Genomic DNA, 20,435 nt, shown 5'->3' with positions numbered 1-20,435 from the left:
TCTTGATGAAAGCACTGATGTAAACGATGCATCTCGCCTAGCTGTGGTTGCAAGATATCACGAGAACAAGGAAGAGTTGTGTTGTTTATTACCTCTTCACGATACAACCAAAGCAGAAGATATTTTGTGTGCATTTACTAGTTATTTTTCTAAACAGGACATTGAATTGAACAAATTATTCTGCATAACAACCGATGGTGCTGCTGATGATGATTGGCAAGAAGAAAGGATTGGTAAAACTTATTGAAAATCATGTTGGATACAAACTGTTAAGTTTCCATTGTATTATACACCAGGAGAACTTCTGTGCAAAGACCTCATCTTTGAATTTGATTTCTGTGATGAAAACTGTTGTTCAGATAATCAACTTTTTTATTTCTCACTCTTCATTTGTTCACAGGCAATTCAAATCTCTTTTACAAGAAATTGAGTGGGAATATGAAGATCTGTTATACAGCAATATTCACTGGCTTAGTCGAGGCAAAGTTTTATCTAGATTTATTTGTTGTCTTGAGGCTATTAGGGCGTTTCTTGATAAAAAACAGAAACCATTTCCTCAACTGAATGATGAAAGCTGGTTGTTAAAGTTTATGTTTATGACCGACATAAACACACATTTAAATGAGCTTAATTTGAAATTACAAGGACCCGGTCAAAGAGTCCTTGATCTTTTCAGCTATTTGAAAGCATTTACAATGAAACTTGACATTTTTACTCGTGACATCAACATCAAAGCATTTAAGTACTTATCAAATGTGAAAAATCATACAAATCAATTTGAAGTGAACAAAGCAGAATTTGATAAACGAAGCCAGGACTTCTATATTTATGAATCCTTATTTTCATATCTTATTAAGCCTAGCATTCTTGATTTGATAAATGCCCAACTGAAACTTTTTAGCTGGATGGACATTGAGGATTTTGAAATGCAACAGGTTGCAACATTAAAATTTGCTGAACTAAAAAAGTCTCTGGAAGATGAAAATTTAGAAAAGTCTGGTGCTCTTTTGAACTGTTGGATTTCTCTTCGAAGCTCATTCATCTGTTTGAAGAAAATTGCTTTTGCTTTTCTCTCGGCTTTTGGTTCAACTTATTCTTGTGAGCAAATTTTCTCTCACATGAAAGCAGTGTTGCCTTCACATCAAAGTCGTCTAACGCCTGAACATTCAGAAAATTGTGTAAAGCTCAAAGTTACAAAGTATGTTCCCGACATTGAGGAATTGGCAAAGACCATACAAGGACAAGGGTCCCATTAATAATAAAAACTTTACAAAAAATTTTAAGAAACATTTTTTTCACATTATTTATAAACTTTGATATTATTGTATATTTTATAAAATAAAATACACTGAGAACAGGTATATTAGCCTTGATTGCTATAAAATATGAATGTTGGCACACTGAATAATTTGAAACCTTAAGTCGGCACACAGTAAGTAAAAGGACTAGATCATTGCAGGTATGTTCTAATCTCTGTTGACGGGGGGGGGGGGGGGGGGCAAGGATAAAAATCCCCAGGCAGAATTCAACCTAATTAAAAAATAAAAAATATAGAAAAATCTTTATCATTGTTATAATAGGAATAAGCGTATGGTGACGAGAAGGAACCAGACAAACAACATAGGTTTAAATTTTAAATGATTGATTTCTCAATCGTTTATTCAAAAAAACAAACTTAACAAAAGCAAAAACAAACAAAAGTGGTCAACGTTTGTAAGGAAAGGATTTTTGGCGTAAAGGTAATGTTTGGAACTACTTAGGAGAGAAAAGTTGAGCGCTAATAGGAAACATGATGAAATAAGAAATGTAAATGTTAATTCTCACTGTTGGTGCTTCCATGTGGAGAAGTTGATGAATGATGCACACGAAAGTGATTGTTTAACGTCGGGAAAAAAGAAATCCGATGGAGCCGATGATTACCCCATGCTAGTTGACTGACTGTGACTCTGGGCTCGACTGACTGGTTTTGGCGCGTTTGCCCCCTTTTTATAGTGGACACACTGGCTCCAGCAAGGGCTGTTAGGGAAAATATTTTTATATTCTCTTTCCTCGCAATGTGATTGGCTGAAAATAAAACATCCTTGTGCTTCCAACCACGTCAGTGAAAACAAGACGAGTTCTAGCTTTTACAATCGCGAAAATTGCATAGGTATATACAGCACTGAAACATTCAATGATGTATTCGCTGCTCCTGCTAACTTTGTTGCTTTCTTGCAAAGAAAGCTTCACAAATCGAAATGAGATCTCGTTCGTATGCACTTCAGAACGAAGATGTCATAATCCAAAAAATCACTTAATTTGATTAAGTAGTCTTTTGAACTTAGAAAATAAAATTTTTATGAGTAAACAAAAAGCGACTGTCCAGTGTCGCCATCATGAAAAGAAGAATAAGGGAGGATAAGCCCACAATAATTCCAACTCACTTTTGTAATGCTACTGATTTCACATTACTTGATTCATGTGAGAAATTCTCCAGAAATAAGCAGGCTTCTCATTGGTCGGTTTGACCGCCCACGATTTTGTTTGAACCTATCAGATTGCTTGTTCTTACTAGCTGCCGAGGGTATTCTTGGCATCAAATTTATCTTTTCAGACCGTCAGTTTCATCACAAACAACAGGTTGAGATGGATGTAGGAAACTCATTTGAGGTTTGTAGCCTCAAAACTACTTTGTCTCATTGAGACGTTTTAATGCCCTTATGTTGAACGAAATATTATTAATCGCACACTATTGTGCTCTGTGAATTAATTGACTTTCATCATTACAATATATAATGTCTCTCAATGATAAAATAAAGGCCTCCATTTGGATGGTTATGTACAGTGAACTCCATGAGGACTACCGGCCTAGCAGCATTCATCTTTGGAAGGCATCACTTAACTCATCGACCTGTTGCAGCTTTTCTTTGTCAGCGGAGTTTTGTATCCAGCATTACGCAAGAGTGAACTATTACCCTTTTCGGGTGTTACCGGCCCAGTTCGGCAGATAGCTAAAGATGATATATTTTTGCAACTTGGATCTTTTTACTTTAATAAAATTTACATTGAAGTTTAAAAGGTAAGCCTGTTGTAATTTCTGATTGGTTTGCTTTCATTCTGCCAAGGGCAAAACCGCTGTGAGAGAATATCTCACATTTAAATCGTGTAAAAATGATTTTCTGAGTTTGTTTTACCAGACATGAAACCGAAAAAGTGGTAAAACTCAAAATAAATTACTCTTCTTACTTGGATAAATTTTTAGCATTTTAACTTATTTTAAAGTGTGAAACGCATGATGCTTTCACCTTTGGAGTCTTGAGAATCGGCCCCAAAAAATAGAAAGTAAATAAAAATGAAGATAGAAATCCACCCAATAAATATCACGTGACTTATGTTGCTTGTGATAACATTTGCTATTAATACTTGTTTTTTATCACTTTATTATATGTACACTGTAAAACAAATAAAATTTTCTTTTAAAAATGAAACTACTTGATCAAGTTACGTGGTTTTTGGCATATGCCATTTTCATTCCCTGACTGGTACAAACATCGTAAAGATTTTTGTGTAGTTTTTATTATTTATCTTTTTTTAATTAGGTTAAATTATAAATAAGAACTGAGATTTTATAAATAAGAAATATGAGTATTTACAATTGAGGGAGAAAAATGGGGTGGGGGGGTGCGAGCGATTAGACAGTTTAATTAAGTTTAATTAAGAAAAAAAACAAGTAATAATCCCCCCCCCAAAAAAAAACTGTTACTAAACGCCAGAATATTTACTTTTCAATTTACCTTAATTTTCAGGCTCTTGTCCAGACTCCTTCCCCTTCCATGAAAAACAAAGAAAAATCTGTATGATGTATGTACCTGTAATGGGGAAAAAATGTTATACACCAAAAATCAGGTAAATTGATCAAGTAGTTTTATTTTTAAATATGAAAATAATTTTAAAGCGAATTTGAATTTTTCTCATGCTTTCCAACTTCCCATGTTAAGAATGGTGGCACTTGTGCATGACTGCACAGAACCACTTTTTGGGGTTTTCAGTTTGGACATTTGAAGAGTGCACAGTATGGGCAGACAAATGCAATTTTAGGATCAAATAGAAAATCTCTCACAACAATAACTGAGTTGTTTCTGTCCTCGGTCAGTGGAGGAGAAATCCTCCATGACTGAAGCAATTTTTATTTTTGTTCCTATCCAGAGTGCCCCATATTGGGGAGCCAGATTTTCCCCACATTAAAAACCGACCTTGTGTCTAACTCTGCCCTCATGGGGAGGCAAGTAAATAGGAACGATACCTGAGTATTTTTTTATATGTTCTTTGCGAATGTCCTTGTGTATGGCTGTTGTTATCCTATCATTAAAATGTGGTATTTTTAGAAAGCATGTGTTAGTGTGTGTGTGGTTGTTTTCTGTTAGATGTCTTTATGTGCTGTAAGGTTTTTGTGGGAGTAACTTGTAATTTTTTAATGGAGGTGATCATGTCCGTTTCATTTGTGCACCTGCTACAAATATGGTTTGTTTCATTTGTAGCATAAAGAGAGAGAGAGAGAGAGAGAGAGAGAGAGAGAGAGAGAGAGAGAGAGTTAAAAATTTCGTTTTTGTTAAGCACCAAAAGAAAAAAAGTGCCTAAAGTTTGTACGCAAGTAGTTTTCACTTGAAAGTAAAGTGAATAAAAAATGGTAAGCTCGTTTTGTTCAAATTAATTTTTTTCTCTGAAAGAAATAAGGAACGTAAGTTCTTTCAATGTACAGCATTAAACTGTAAATTTCACTCTTGAAGAGCAAAAAAGGGTCTGCAAGATGGAGGACTTCAAAGATATAATTTTAAAGATATGATTTTAACTATGTTTAAATAGCAACAAGAACTACGGAAACAACAGATGCCACAACAACAAAAAACTACAGAAACAACAGCTCCAAATGGAAGAATATATACAAAAGATCAGAAATTACTTCTCAAAACTTTAACCAATAAACCTAACATGGACGGTGACACAGCGTTTTTGCAATATACGATTTCGGACACTATTTAGACGTTTAACTACGTCCCTGACCAAGACCAGACGTTCAACACATTCTTTAGACTCTTCTTTCCGTAATCCAATAGCTTTAGTGTGCAATTATTGATACAATTTTTCTTTTCCGTTTTCTCCGTTAAAACTTTCATTGGTGGTCCTTTTTTCAATTTCAGTTATTGGGAGTTTTTCCTTTTGTGAATTGGTCCTGGATATGACCTTAAACTATATCCAGTGGTGAGGCCCCAGCTTGTGGGCTTTGGGGAGTGTGGAGCCACCCTTTAATTGTCATTGCTCCCAGGTCCACTCTGAGTCGGAGTGGTAGTACCTGTTAGGGTCCCAACTATTGTTAAACAGAAACCGACTTGAAAAAAAAAACAAACAAATATATTCTATTAAAAATTTTTTCTTCAAAATCACTGGATTCGGCATTAAATAACCTAAAAAGGGTTGATATGCCGTAAAACAAAAACAACGAACCAACCTTTTGTGAATTTGAATGTTTAACACTCAAAAATGTTGTAGCGAATATATATTTTTGAATTCACCTTTCTCATAGATTCACGAATCCTTGTTAGATTGTTGTGTTACACAGTTGTTGTGAATATTCTCTTTGAAAGTTCGAATCCCTCATCACCAAGTTGTTGGGGCCCTGGAAGGAACACACGGGCATGAGGAGGAGTACTTTAGGTAAAATATATTCAAACAAAAAACAGCATATACAAAAAACAGCCGTCATAGCAAATACCGCCAAGATGGAAATCTATGAAATTACACTGACCAGTATTTAACACTCCCCCATTGTAAGAGGATATGACACAAGGTCGGAAGGTGGAAAATGGGTTGGCACCTCAAGAGGAGGAGCACTCTGGCTCTGCAAAAATAAGTCTACATAGCTTCGTTGGCATCTTCTGGTGAGGGCGCCACAAACAACAAGTGATAAACTTGCTCCTCCCGAAAGCCGGGAGGCAAGGCCTGGGTGGGTGGACCTCCTAGGGCTGCACAGAACATTTTGCATCAGTCCGACAGCAAAAATACCATTGAAATGGCCCAGTTTCTGTTGGACTGACTGTCGAGGATAGAACCTCGACTTACATGTACTATGAACATACACTGATCGTCCCTCATGTAACACTCGACGGTACTTGTTTTTTTTACTGAATAAATGCTTTAAAATAAGTTAAGCCACAAACAAATTAACCACCTAAGTACAAAAACCGATTTTGCCCTTTTTAAAACAAAAGTAAATAAGTATAAATATTTGAAAAAAATATTATGCGGTCTGAAGTCTCTTTTTTTGACTGAATAAACACTTTAAATAAGTTAAACCACTAAAAACTTAGCCAGTTAGGTAGAAAGCGAACACTTAGTAAATCGATTTTATCTTTTTTAAAAGAACAGTAAAAAGATAAAAAATATTTATAAAAAAATATATTATGGGAGTGTAGACTCTTTTAAAAACAATATCTCCTTCAAGATCGGCCATAAAATGTGTTTTTAATCACTATTTATTCAATAATGGACCATTCTTCCTAAATAGCAAAAACGGACGTGTTTTCTGTGGATGAGTTTTCGGTAGACGAGTCTCTTTATGTATCATTCAAGATTTTGATAAACTCATTTTCATCTACATTTTTCACTTTTGTCCAAAGAGAAATGTCATAAAACTTAATTTATTTAAGAAAAAACTGATGACAGACACCGTCAACATACAGATGGCGCCAACGAAATTCATAAACCCCGTCAAGAGCATTTAACCTTTTAATAATCAAGTGAACTTGTAGGGGAATAAATAATAACACCGGATTACCGGTGTAGGGTAAGGAGTGAGGTCCCTTGAGAAAAGAGAGGAGAGTCCGTACACATGAGGCACGGACGCAAAAAGTTCTCCTAAAAGAATGTTGGACAGGCAGAGTACAACTCTAGAATACAGTCCTCACTCCTCCCGTAAACCCCACTATTGAAGTGAGTAATCTTTTTACCTTAATGTTCTGAATTGTAGTGTTGTCATGTTTTCATGTTTGTTAATAAATTCTTGTCGTTTATACTTGTTGTACGTTTAGTAATTATTAAAGCTGGTCGGTAGTTTTGGGACTTGGAAGAACCTAAACCCGTACCAACAGTGGTGACCCCAACTAGCAACATAGAATACGCAAAGCAACGTTTTTTTATGTTTTAATAACAAAAGGAAAATGCGTAAAATTAAAGTTTATTTTTAAATAAAAATAATCCATAACATGAATCCCGGCGTCAGAGTAGTTAAAAATAAATAAACAAAACATTTACGTACGTAAGTTAAAAATAAAAAAAAATAAAAAAATAATGACTAGTTACGTTTTTGTGCCGAGATTTATTTTATACAAGTATCATTACCCTTTCATCGGGATATTCACATTTTTCTCGCACAACAAATATGGCCGACCGCGTCTTCTTCAATTTGCACGCGGTGCCAGTCTCGTGATTGGCTGATGTGAACAATATGTCACACTTCGTCTTCCTCTTGCTCTGTCCCTACTATTACTACTATACGGTGTCATCTAGCTAACTGTCGCTATAAATAAATAAATAAGATAAAAATAAATAATAATAATAATAATAATAAAAATCATAAATAAATGTGAAATGGCGTCGCCCACATTCAGTCTGATTCCAACGGATGTACGGAATGACCCTGCTTTGTTTTTCGCACAGCTAGATTTATATTTTCGGCAGAAAACGATATCAGGACAAACTGAAAAGTTTTGCCATGTGGCGACTATATTACCTCAGGATGTTATCGTCGAGATGAGAGACCTAATTATATCTCCTCCCACGGAGAAACCATATGACACCCTACGAGAAAGAGTGACAACTGCTGTGTCAGTTTCAGCACACAGGCGAATCTCACAATTATTAGAACAGGAAACGATGGGGGATAGCACGCCGTCACAGTTTCTAAAGCGCCTGCAGAAGTTGGCTAAAGGGACAATGGACAATAATATTGTCAAACACATCTTCCTACAGCGCATACCAACCGAGTATAAGGTGGTAATAGCTGCACAAGATGAATCTATGCCAGTGGAACGAGTGGCTGAGATAGCCGACCATATTGCCGATATAATGTCAACACGGTCGGCAACGGTAGCTGGCGTTCAGACATCGGAGAAAGACGAGCTACTCTCCAAACTAATGGAGGGACAGACCAGATTGGAAGCTCGCATGAACAAAATGGCGGAGGACATTGCGAGACTTACCCTCGAGAATAAGCAAAGGCGGGGGGGGGGGTGCGCGCAGCCACTCCAGAGAACAGAGGCAGGATAGGACCATTTGCTGGAAGCACAAGAGATTTGGGGAGAAGGCAAATTCCTGTATCCCACCGTGTAGTTACAAGAGTTCGGGAAAAGCTTAAACCGACAGAAGAATGCGGCATCAACTGTCGGTGCATCTCGTTCAGGCCGCCTATTGTATGTGGTGGACAAAAACTCAGGTACGTCCTTTTTGGTGGACAGCGGGGCACAGGTGTCTCTCATTCCTGCGACTGCAGCCGACAAGAAATCCCCTCCCTGTAAATTCACACTACGAGCTGTGAATGACTCGTTAATACACACATATGGGGAGAAGTGTATGGACCTTAATTTAGGCCTGCATAGAACATTTACCCACATTTTTATAGTGGCGGATGTAGACAGTGCTATTTTAGGTACCGATTTTTTACAGTCGTTCGGTTTGGTGGTGGATATAACAGGCCAGTGTCTGAAAGATCCAGAAACGCATCTCACAGCGTGTGGGGTAGTTAGGACTGGTACTCCATTGTGTCCAGCAGTGGCACATGCAAACCAGGATAACGATTTTCTGAGTCTCTTGAAGGAATACCCTTCAATTTCAGTGCCTTCTTTCCATAGGGACGTTTTGCCACACTCCACCACACACTATATCGAAACAAATGGTCTGTCCGTTCATAGCAAAGCTAGGCGCTTAGCACCAGAAAAGGTAACAGCGGCCAAGGCTGAATTTCAGCAAATGATGAAGTTAGGCATAGTTCGCCCTTCAAAGAGCGAATGGGCTTCACCTCTTCATCTTGTCAACAAAGGTGTTAACACATGGCGGGCATGTGGGGACTACAGAGCACTGAATGCAGTCACTAAACTAGATAGATACCCAGTACCACATGTCCAGGACGTGACAGCAGTGGCTCAAAATAACCGTTTTTTTACAAAATTGGATTTAATTCGAGCATATCACCAAATACCGGTGGAGCCCGAACACATTCCTAAAACGGCTATCATCACCCCATTCGGGATGTTCGAGTTCATGCGAGTTCCTTTTGGGTTGCGGAATGCAGCACAAACATTCCAACGGTTCATAGACCAGGTGTTGTCAGATTTGCCATTCGTCTGTGCATATATTGACGATGTACTTATTGCTAGCCAAACTAGAAAGGAACACATCGGTCATGTGCGACAGGTCTTCGAACGTTTGAAGCAATATGGGATAGTCCTAAACCCATTAAAATGTGCTTTTGGTCAATATGAAGTAATTTTTTTAGGACACCATATTTCAGAGGGGGGAATATCCCCATCACCAGAGATGGTCAAGTCCATTCAAAATTTCCCTATCCCTGCCACAATGAGGCAGCTGCGTCAATTCTTGGGGCTGATAAACTTTTATCGTAGGTTCTTACCTCACTGTGCACAAGTACTTTTACCATTGACAAGTTTGTTGACAAATGTGAGGAAGTGTGACATTGTATTTTCAGAGCACGTGGTAGAAGCATTCAACAAGATCAAGGCTATGTTGCAGGAGACTGCAAAATTGTCTCACATCCAACCCAACCAGGAGCTGTGCCTAGCAGTGGATGCATCCGCAATTGGAATTGGAGCGGTCCTACAACAAAAATGTGATGCGGACTGGAAACCCATTTCCTTTTTCTCAAAAAAATTAACAGAGACTGAGAAACGCTATAGTACATTTTCCAGAGAGCTGTTAGCTGCATTCTCCGCGATACGCCATTTCTGGCAGCTCTTGAAAGGTCAGCAGTTCCATATCCTCACGGACCACAAACCTCTGTTAGGCGCTTTACAGTCTTCCTCGGACAAATATTCTCCCAGAGAGATTCGCCAGATGGATTATATCCTTCAATTGAAATTGGATATCCGGCACATCAAGGGAGCAGACAACATCCCAGCAGACACCTTATCGCGGGGAATTAATTCCTTCCTGTTGCAGCCGGCAATTGACGTCGATACCTTGTCTAAAGAACAACAGAAGGATGAACATTTACAAAATCTCCTGCAGAATAATCCAACTTCATTGAACCTAGTGACAATTACCAACCCTACCAGCCACACAAAAGTTGTGTGTGACACAAGCACAAACAAACTGCGACCATACGTTCCAGCATCGCTACGCAAAGACATATTTAAGGCAGTACACGGTCTATTGCATCCAGGGGCCAATGCCTCTGTAAAGCTACTAACAGACTGATATGTCTGGCCGCGAATAAAAGCTGATACAAGAGCATGAGCGAAAACGTGTGTGGAGTGTCAAAAAGCCAAGGTCGGTCGCCACACGCGGGCTCCTCTAGGCACGTTTCCAGTTCCAGATGAGAGATTTCAGCACATTCATATCGACATCACCAGACCATTTCCGACATGTGAAGGTCAGTGCTATCTGTTGACATGTATCGACAGATTCTCACGATGGTTTGAAGCTCTACCGATGCCAGACATGACAGCATACACAACTGTCAGGACATTCCTTGCTGGCTGGGTGGCCAGATTCGGTGTACCACAAAATGTTACATCAGACAGAGGTCGACAGTTTGAGTCAGACCTTTTTCATAAACTTGCAAAACTTTTAGGCACCAAGAGTATACACACCACGGCTTATCACCCCCAGGCAAACGGCATGGTCGAGCGACTACATCGCAGTCTGAAAGCCTCCTTACGGTCACAGCTTACGGACAATACAAGGTGGTTAGAACATCTGCCACTAATATTGTTGGGACTGCGGACAACGGTGAAAAGAGATATGGAGTGCTCAGCAGCGGAGGCTCTATATGGAACCACATTGCGGTTGCCAGCACAATATTTTTTTGAAGCACCAAAAAAAGTTATGGATATGACAGCGTTTGTCGACCGGCTAACTACAAAAATGGCCAAGATGGCATATTCTCCCTCAGGCTCGAATAGGAACATGGTCCCATATGTACCTAAGGGTTTAGAGACTTGCACGCACGTCTTTATCCGTGATACGGAAAGGAGGCATTCCCTGCAACCGCCGTATCATGGCCCCTTTAAGGTTGTGGAGAGACAAAATAAGTTTTTCAAGGTGCTTATCAAGAATGAGGAACAAAACATTTCGGTAGACAGGTTAAAACCCGCAGCACTGGAAGAGACATATCTGAAAGTATCACCCTCAAACGCCATGCCGGTAGATATGACGCTTCAGAAAGTAGAAAAGAAAAAGACACGGTCAGGTAGACATGTCAGATGGCCAGCACATTTAAAAAATTTTGTGACAGTTTAAATAAAATTAAAAATGTTGCCCATTTATTTCAGGTACTCTGTATTTTGGGGGGGAGTACTGTAGGGGAATAAATAATAACACCGGATTACCGGTGTAGGGTAAGGAGTGAGGTCCCTTGAAAAAAGAAGAGGAGAGTCCGTACACATGAGGCATGGACACAAAAAGTTCTTCTCCTAAAAGACAATGTTGGACAGGCAGAGTACAACTCTAGAATACAGTCCTCACTCCTCCCGTAAACCCCACTATTGAAGTGAGTAATCTTTTTACCTTAATGTTCTGAATTGTAGTGTTGTCATGTTTTCATGTTTGTTAATAAATTCTTGTCGTTTATACTTGTTGTACGTTTAGTAATTATTAAAGCTGGTCGGTAGTTTTGGGACTTGGAAGAACCTAAACCCGTACCAACAAACTCCTTCAGATGGGAGTATCTAGTCATTTAGCAAATAAATGCGAAAAGTTTACAAAGGGAATAGGCAAGTTATCTCCAATAAATAAAATAAATTAAACTCTGTGAATCCATGTTAAATCTGTAAATGTGATTCATAACCCATTCTGTGCCCCCCTCAGTCTTATGTTGTAAATGAACAACTTCTAATGAAAAAACAATTTGTGCTTGTTTAATTTTTTTATTGTCAAAATAAAAAAAAAAAAGAAAGAAAAGAATGGGTTTGGAATCGGAAATTAGGCTATAATTTTCCAATTCTGATACTGATTCTGATACCCTCAAAAGTTCCGATTTTCGATTCCGATTAATCGTCCCAACACTAATATATATATATATATATATATATATATATATATATATATATATATATATATATATATATAATCAAATAAATACTAATTATTTTAATTTTTATACAAACAAAGACTAGTGTTTCATGCTTACACAACCATCAGTATAGGAAGTGGTAATCGCTTCTGGTCAGGTGATTCAAACCCAGTCACAAAGACATCCTTGATTTCATAGGTTGGCATTCTACCTTAAGGCTACCAGCAATTAACACACGAATTGAGAGAAATGAAGTCCCTATACGTACCAAATCAGTGAGCATACATAATAAACAGTTAGAGAGTATTCAACAACCACAAGTTCGAATGTTACATTTACACTACAGTTTAGCGTTTTTTTCTTATTACACTAAAAAGGACTCCATTTTAATTGTCCAAAAGGCTTTATATAATATTTAAAAATTAATATTAACAATTATTCATTTTTAAATTGGTAAGGTAAAAGTTAAGGTAAAAGCTCGATAAATGTTGACATTTAACAACAGAGCACATATAAGTAAACAATGGTATGTTAAATTTCAATGACAAAGTCTTTATTGATATTTTTCTTTTTTCTTACCAAAATTCAAAACAATTCAACATCTATGAGAGACTATGATAAAATTCTTTGAGGACCTGATATCAAAGATATTTTGTGTATTTTTTGTTTGAAGGTTTCTTCTAGAAGCGACCTTTATTCTCCTGGTGAGCTGCATAAATGAAAGATCCTGATAATTACATGTTTATTTCCGGTTGTTTGTTTGTGAACGAAACGGTCGCCAAGTTTCACTGGATTGTTTTAAATTTCGCTAAGAAAAAAAAAATATGGATGAAAAATTGGTCATTAGAATTTAACATACATGCACACACATACACACGAACCGAATACAAGAGAGATACAAACAATTGAACTTCAAGGGACGGTTGAATCTTAAAAAGATCTCTCGGTTGAAATGTATGAGATAGCGATGAATATCTGTAATCCAGTAGGATGCCTCAGTTAGAACATATAATAAGAAAATTAATATATATATAAGTGCATTATATATATATATATATATATATATATATATATATATATATATATATATATATATATATATATATATATATATATTTCTATAGAAATATATTTTTCTTATTATATATCAATCCTTATATAAGAAGCTCAATGTGAATACAGAGCAATATATATAATAAATGACAAAAATTTATATTCCAAAATACATGATGTTGACAATTTTTATATTTTATTCCTTTACATCAATTGATCCTTACAGTTCTTGACAGTGTCAGTTTCGTAGCACAAAATTAATCACTTAATAATTACATCAATTAGTGAATCTATTATGCCATTAACTCATCAGAAGAAATAGCAACAATCAATCCACCAAAAGGAATTAAAATGTGATGCAACATGGTAAGAATCCGAAAATTTGCAAGAGAAACTGCAGTTACCTTTATATTTTACCATTACGCCATCTGCCATCTTGGATTTATATATATATATATATATATATATATATATATATATATATATATATATATATATATAAAGTGGGAAAATCCAAAAATAATGTCTATTTTTTATTCCGCTCAAATGGACCAGAAGGGATTGCACATTGCATTGTTATGATGAATGAATGTGCATTTATGACTTGAAAGTTTCATCTCTCTGTTGCAAATATTGACAGCGTGAGACGCTAAGAAAACAACTCTTGTCATGGATGTATGTCAGAAGCAGAGATGCGTCATTAAATTCCTGGCAAAAGTGCGTTGAGGCGGCGGTGGCTAAAATAAATTCTTTGGCACAAGTGATACCATTAAAGTATCACTATATCTTTGTAGCTCTTCAACTTTTTGAGTTAAAAAAATTGAGGCTTTACTTTTAGGATGAACCTTCATATATATATATATATATATATATATATATATATATATGAACAAATGATTTATAAAATATGTTAAAAGACATCTTGAAAAAGAGTTAAAAACATATTTAATTTTAAAAAAGGAAGCACAAGATAAGTGGATAGTCCTTAATCTGCGGAGTTTCGAAGAAATACTCTCCTTCTCATCAGAGGGCAGGAATTAGCAAAGTGCAGGATCGGATTTTGCATATAAAAGTATTTAATGAAACTACAAGTAAGTCAAAGATCTTACTTGGTTAAAAAAAGGGTGAGGTAAGGGGAACAGGAGGCAAAAGAAAAATAATAAAAAGATTTCACATGAATGGATAGTCCGGTGAAGGGTAAAAATCCAAAAATGGTAAAATCCAAAACGGTCGAATTTAAAATTTCAATCCAATGGGTAAATTCCAAATGGTCCAAAATCATCCAAAAGGCAGAGTTCCTTAGAAAAAAGCGCAAATGGAATGAATTCCAAATCATTAAAATCATTATTATAAGCTCTATTTCCTTTTCGGTTTTATTGAGCTTTTTACATGTGGCTGAGTTTATTTTACTGGTAAATATTAACTCTTTAATATTTATAATATATTTTGTTTACCATTTTGATTACCTTAGTAAACTTATTGTAACTTTTATCTATATATATATATATATATATATATATATATATATGTTTTTTTTTTTACACAGTGATCACCACTTATTAAGGCAAGGAAGCCACTCAGGGATAAGGGTTATTGCAAGTACATTACGTTAGTGTGGAGATTTGATGAAGTGTTTACTTAAGGGGGCGGTTTATTAGGAATTTGTTAACATTGGACTTGAACACATCCAAGTTGTAGTCCGGTGGGAAGCAGGCAGACGGAACAGAGTTCCACAGGCGTGCAGTTCTAAGAAAGAAGCTTTGTTCATGGAATCCGCGTTTTGATTTAGGCCCAGATATAGAGTGGGGGAAATTTTTCACAGTGGATTCAGCTAGACGGGTGTTTTTCGTGAAAGATTGGCGAGGGGGGACCAGAGATTGGAGTTCAGACGTGCACCTGCCATGGAAATAACGATAAAACAAGGATATGCTCGCAATGTCTCTTCTGTGGGAGAGAGGTTGCAGGGTAGAGAAAAGGGCATCCCCCACTAAGCCACGAAGTCTATTTTGTACTCTGTCAAGGCAGGATAGGCTGTTTTTAGCAGCTCCTGCCCAGATATGGCAACAGTATTCCATCATATATATATATATATACTGTGTGCGTATGTGTGCAATTTTGCGTTTAAGCAAACACGATTAAAAATAACAGAATTTTTCTGCATAATATACTTTTTTTTTCTAATTTTTCTAACGATATTTTTGTGTTAAAAACAAAGAAATTAATGTAGGTTTCATATATATCACAAACGTTTTCGATTCTTCATCGATTCTTCATTCATTCTGATGAAAAGCAACACAACAAGGAGAAAACAAGAGAATTTCAGAAGCTAGCTGATGAAGTCATTCATTCATTTCGTATAAATCAGATGATTTTATTGTTGGTATTCGTTTCCTCAACATCTTTCTAGTTAGAAGTTTTTCTAGAACGACACTGAAGAAGACCACGTGAAGGTTGACAACATCCTAAGTGAAAGTTTCTGCAGAATAAACTGAATTCGAACTAGGTACATCCAGATTATCAGTCCGTGTTGTTAATCCCTTTTTCACTGTCAGCTCCCATGAAGTCAGACGCCAAAAGAACATTTATAACTGTTCCAGGAAAGACGTTAACAATTTAAATCCCACGATGTCAAAATTAGCATCACACGAGAAAATCGTATTGCATTAAGCATTTTAAAATGTTATATAGAAACCATTATCAACATACTTTTGGTAATTTTTCAGAATAGCAAACTAGGCAAAAAATAAAAATAAAAATAAAAATAACAGAATAAAAAAAAAATACAACAAATAGATAATACCAAAGTTAAACTAAATTATTCTTCTTTCTATCTTTTGTTTTGTGTTTTAACTTATTTTAAAGTGTTTTTTAGTTAAAAACGGATGTAGTTTAAAACTCATTTGAGCCTCGATAATCGCTAATAAATCGAAAATTAAACAAAATGCTAACAGAAACACACAATGCCAACATTCGAGCAAAAATGTAATGTTCTACCAGTATTTTTTTCAATTTTCGAATTTTGAGCGATTGTTACATGGAAAAGGGCTGTCCCCTTCCGATGTAAATAAGAAGAACATTAGATAAGTGAAAATGAGATTAGTATAAGCCTAGAATCGAACCCTGTAGGCCAAGTTAAGAAATGGAATGTTAGAAATTAAGTTTATTGTTAATTCTTTTAGAAATCTGAATATTAAATATGTCAGTAAAAGAATGAACAATGCAAATTAAATTATATTGTAACAAATAGGTTAGATTAGAATTGAGGATACTTTTGTTTGTCAAGAGTGTGTTGGACAAACATATGAAAAGCCACGTGAAATTAGTCATGTTTGAAAACACACTTCTGGCGTCATAAACAAAGGACATTTCTCCATATAGGATACTATGGGTTCGGATTTTAGTCAGAGCCAGTCAGGAGGTGAGAGTCAGTTGATCAGCCAAGAGTTGACATAGTCCCTTAGAGGTGAAGGGTAGAAGATTAACCATGTAGATCCAAGTTTGAATTCCTGACGTCATCATTATGTTGTAACTGTTGTCTTGTGTCATCCTTCAACACGAACGAAAGGTAATTGTGTTTATCATCTTGTAATTATTACGAAGTGCATATGAGATCTCATTTCGATTTATGAAGCTTTCTTTCCGAGAAAGCAACAAAATTAGCAGGAGCAGCGAATACATCGTTGAATGTTTCAGTGCTGTATATACCTATGTAATTTTCGCGATTGTAAAAACTAGAACTCGTCTTGTTTTCGCTGACGTGGTTGGAAGCACAGGGATGTTGTATTTCAGCCAATCATATTGCGAGGAAAGAGAATATAAAAATATTTTCCCTAACAGCCCTCGCTGGAGCCGGTCTGTCCACTATAAAAAGGGGGCAAACGCGCCAAAATGAGTCAGTCTAGCTCAGTCACAGTCAGTCAACCAGCATGGGGTAATCATCGGCTCCGTCGGATTTCTTTTTCCCGGCGTTAAAAAATCACTTTCGCGCGCATCATTCATCAACTTCTCCATATGGAAGCACCAACAGCGAGAATTAACATTTACATTTCTTATTTCATCATGTTTCCTATTAGCGCTCAACTTTTCTCTCCTAAGAAGTTATAAACATTAACTTTATGCTAAAAATCTTCTTTCCTGAACATTCTTACATCCTTACGAACTTTGAACACTTTAGTTTGTTTTTGCTTTCGTTAAGTTTTATATATATATATATATATATATATATATATATATATATATATATATATATATATATATATATATGTGTGTGTGTGTGTGTGTATGCATATATATATATATGTATATATAGATATATATAGATATATAGATATATATAGATATATAAATAAACGATTGAAAAATCAATCATTTAAAATGTAAACTTATATTGTTTGTCTGGTTCCTTCTCGCCACCATACGCTTATTCCTAATATAACATAATGAACATTGTGTAACCCTTTGAAGATTCTGTATCTCCCCTCCTCTGTGTTAAGAACTTGTATATATCACCCAGTCTGTATCAATAATATGAAATTTCAAGAATTGTCGCAGTCGTCGTTGTGTAAAAAAATATATATAAATGTCATTATCATTCTGTGTTATCAGAACTGTTAATACGAAGTCCCCAAGAAATATAAAAACTGTAATATAAATGTCTTCTCTCCCTCATCATCACTATCGTTATGTCTGTATTACATGAGTCCCGTTATATATGTGCTCCAATATGAACTCCGCGTCATCTTTAAATATTAACCCCTGCTATTCAACACAATTATCTAGGCTCGACTATGGCTCCAATTTCGTTTTTATTATAACTCGGCAGGTTTTACATTACTTTTTGTTCTTAAATTAAAACGAAACTCTTTAAGATAAGTTAAAACAGGTAGGTAGAAGAGTAACTTAGATTGCCTTTGGTAACATTTATTTGTTGAGTATTCATTTTTATTGTGATGCTTGAGTTGTTTTAAAAATGTACCGTGTTCTCTCCGCCACTTTTGATGGTACGGTATTCTAGTTTATATAATATCGACATCTTTTTGTTCCGTTTATGGTGGTGTTAATCGTTTATTTGCTGAACGAAGGTGAATATGAGTGGGAAAGTCCTCAGTGATCTTGACTGATCATAAAACTTCTCAGCTGTTTATGATGGCAAATAGCAATAAAGAATTCAATAAGATATCAATTCGATCAGAGCAACATGTGCGCACAAGCACAACTGCCAAATGTTTTTCTACCAACATCGTACCCATCAAAAATTGGAGCAGGATTATTGTCTACCGAAGTTAGTACTTCAAAATCGCACCAGCCTTAACCGAGGCGAAAGGTTGCTTCATATCTTTGAAGGTAAATAAATATTTCTTTTAACACGCACACGCACGCGCGAGCACCCCCCCACCCACATTTTTGGCTTTCTTAAATTTCAAATCTTAATATTCATTTCTTAACAATATGTAGCAGTCGCAAATGATCTATTTTCTCGTGTGAATCAACGCCCCCCCCCCCTTTGCTGAGTGATTCCGCCACAGACTGATCAATCAACTGGCAGGGCGCATTGATTTATCTGCCCCCCCACCAGGAACTTTTTTAGTCCATTTTGGGAAAATATAGTCAGAAAGCAGAGAAAACCCAACTAGCAGAAAAGTCAGACATCTCTCTTTCTCTCCTGTCCCTGTCCACTCGACATTCCACACCGATTTTCACGGAAAATATCTGCTACCAGCCTGAGACTACAAAGCTTACTTCATTTCTTTTTTTTTTTTTACAAGGAAGTCTACACTTATCAAGGCTCAAAGGCCAGCCGAGGATAAGGGTTAATGAATGTAAGGTGGTAGTGTAGTAATCATTAATAGATTAGGTAGAATTTGGATTATTTAAGAGGCTCAACAAGAACTTGCTTACATTGGACTTGAAAGCTACCATATTATAATCGGCGGGCAGTTCTAGAAAAGAAGCTTTGTTCATAGAATCTGCATTTAGATTTAGGCACAGATAGAGAGTGGGGGAAATTGACAGTAGTTGCAGTTAGTTGAGTGTTTTTTGTTAAAGTTTGGCAAGGGGGGACCATAGATTGGAGCTCAGGCGAGCACTTGCCATGAAAATAATGATATGGCAAAGACAGGCTTGCGACCTCTCTTCTTTTGAAGGTAAATAAATATTTCTTTTAAAATACACACACGCACATCGTTTTTTTTTATTTTCAAATTTTAATATTCATTTTATAACGATACTTCATAAAAAGTGCCATCCTATTTCTTATAACATTGTCACATGAGCCGCATGTTTGCACTTGAGACTTAAAAAAATGTCTGATTTAACATCTCAACGGACTACTACCCAGAGAGATTTTACATCTCTTAGATAGAAAAAAAAATGATTAGCAAAAAGAAATCGTTTAATAAAGGCTTAACCGAGGCAAAAGCTAGCTTTATTTCTTTAAAGGTAAACAAATATTTCTTTTAAAGAATTTCTGAATTTTTGAGATGAGGATTGATTACTTATATTATTTGGGTTATTTAGACTACTGTTCTCATCTTGAGTGTTATTTTCACCATGTTTTGATCGATGTCGCCTCTGATCTTCTTCAGGTGTATCTTGTCGAACTTTGGAATCTTTCTATTGGATTCTGGAATCTTTTTGCCGAACTCAGGAATCTGCATAGAATTTTGAACAGAACCCTTTATTTAATCCATGGATGTAGCATGCTCTTGTTCCGTCAGCGATGACTGGGTAGAAGTCCTAAGCAATCCACAATGGTATTTTGAGTGTTGCCCGCACTGAGGATTGAACCTCCTACTCCCTGAAGAGTGTATCTTTACAATCAAATTTTACCAAATACTCTGTCAACTACGCAATGAGTCTTTATTGTTTGTACCCATACAGCTCGTCACAGACTTCCAGTTGGATGAATAAATTTTGAGCCATTTAGAAACGCCTGTGTGAAATTATCAATTTAAGTCAAGGGAGATAAGTCAGTTTGTCATACTAAATTGATCGCACAAATCTTCTACATTAAAACACACGATACCTAGACGTTTATATATGTAAATAGAACAAAAAAATATTAGAACTACTCACTAATGATGCAATCAATACCAATTCCTCT

The 20,435-nt window shown here is 36.2% G+C and overlaps 1 protein-coding gene across 1 annotated transcript; it reads left to right on the top strand.

The window, feature by feature from the left end:
* Positions 1-341: 341 nt before the first annotated feature.
* Positions 342-1,256, top strand: LOC145256081 (general transcription factor II-I repeat domain-containing protein 2-like). The gene has a single exon (XM_080114664.1). It carries the CDS (start codon positions 342-344, stop codon positions 1,254-1,256), a length of 915 nt encoding a protein of 304 aa, XP_079970790.1.
* Positions 1,257-20,435: the final 19,179 nt, after the last annotated feature.

Source organism: Euprymna scolopes, chromosome 32, assembly GCF_053919585.1.
Source record: "Euprymna scolopes isolate OS-2025 chromosome 32, ASM5391958v1, whole genome shotgun sequence".
NCBI classification, from domain to species: Eukaryota; Metazoa; Mollusca; class Cephalopoda; order Sepiida; family Sepiolidae; genus Euprymna; species Euprymna scolopes.
This window is presented reverse-complemented; position numbering and strand designations above follow the sequence as displayed.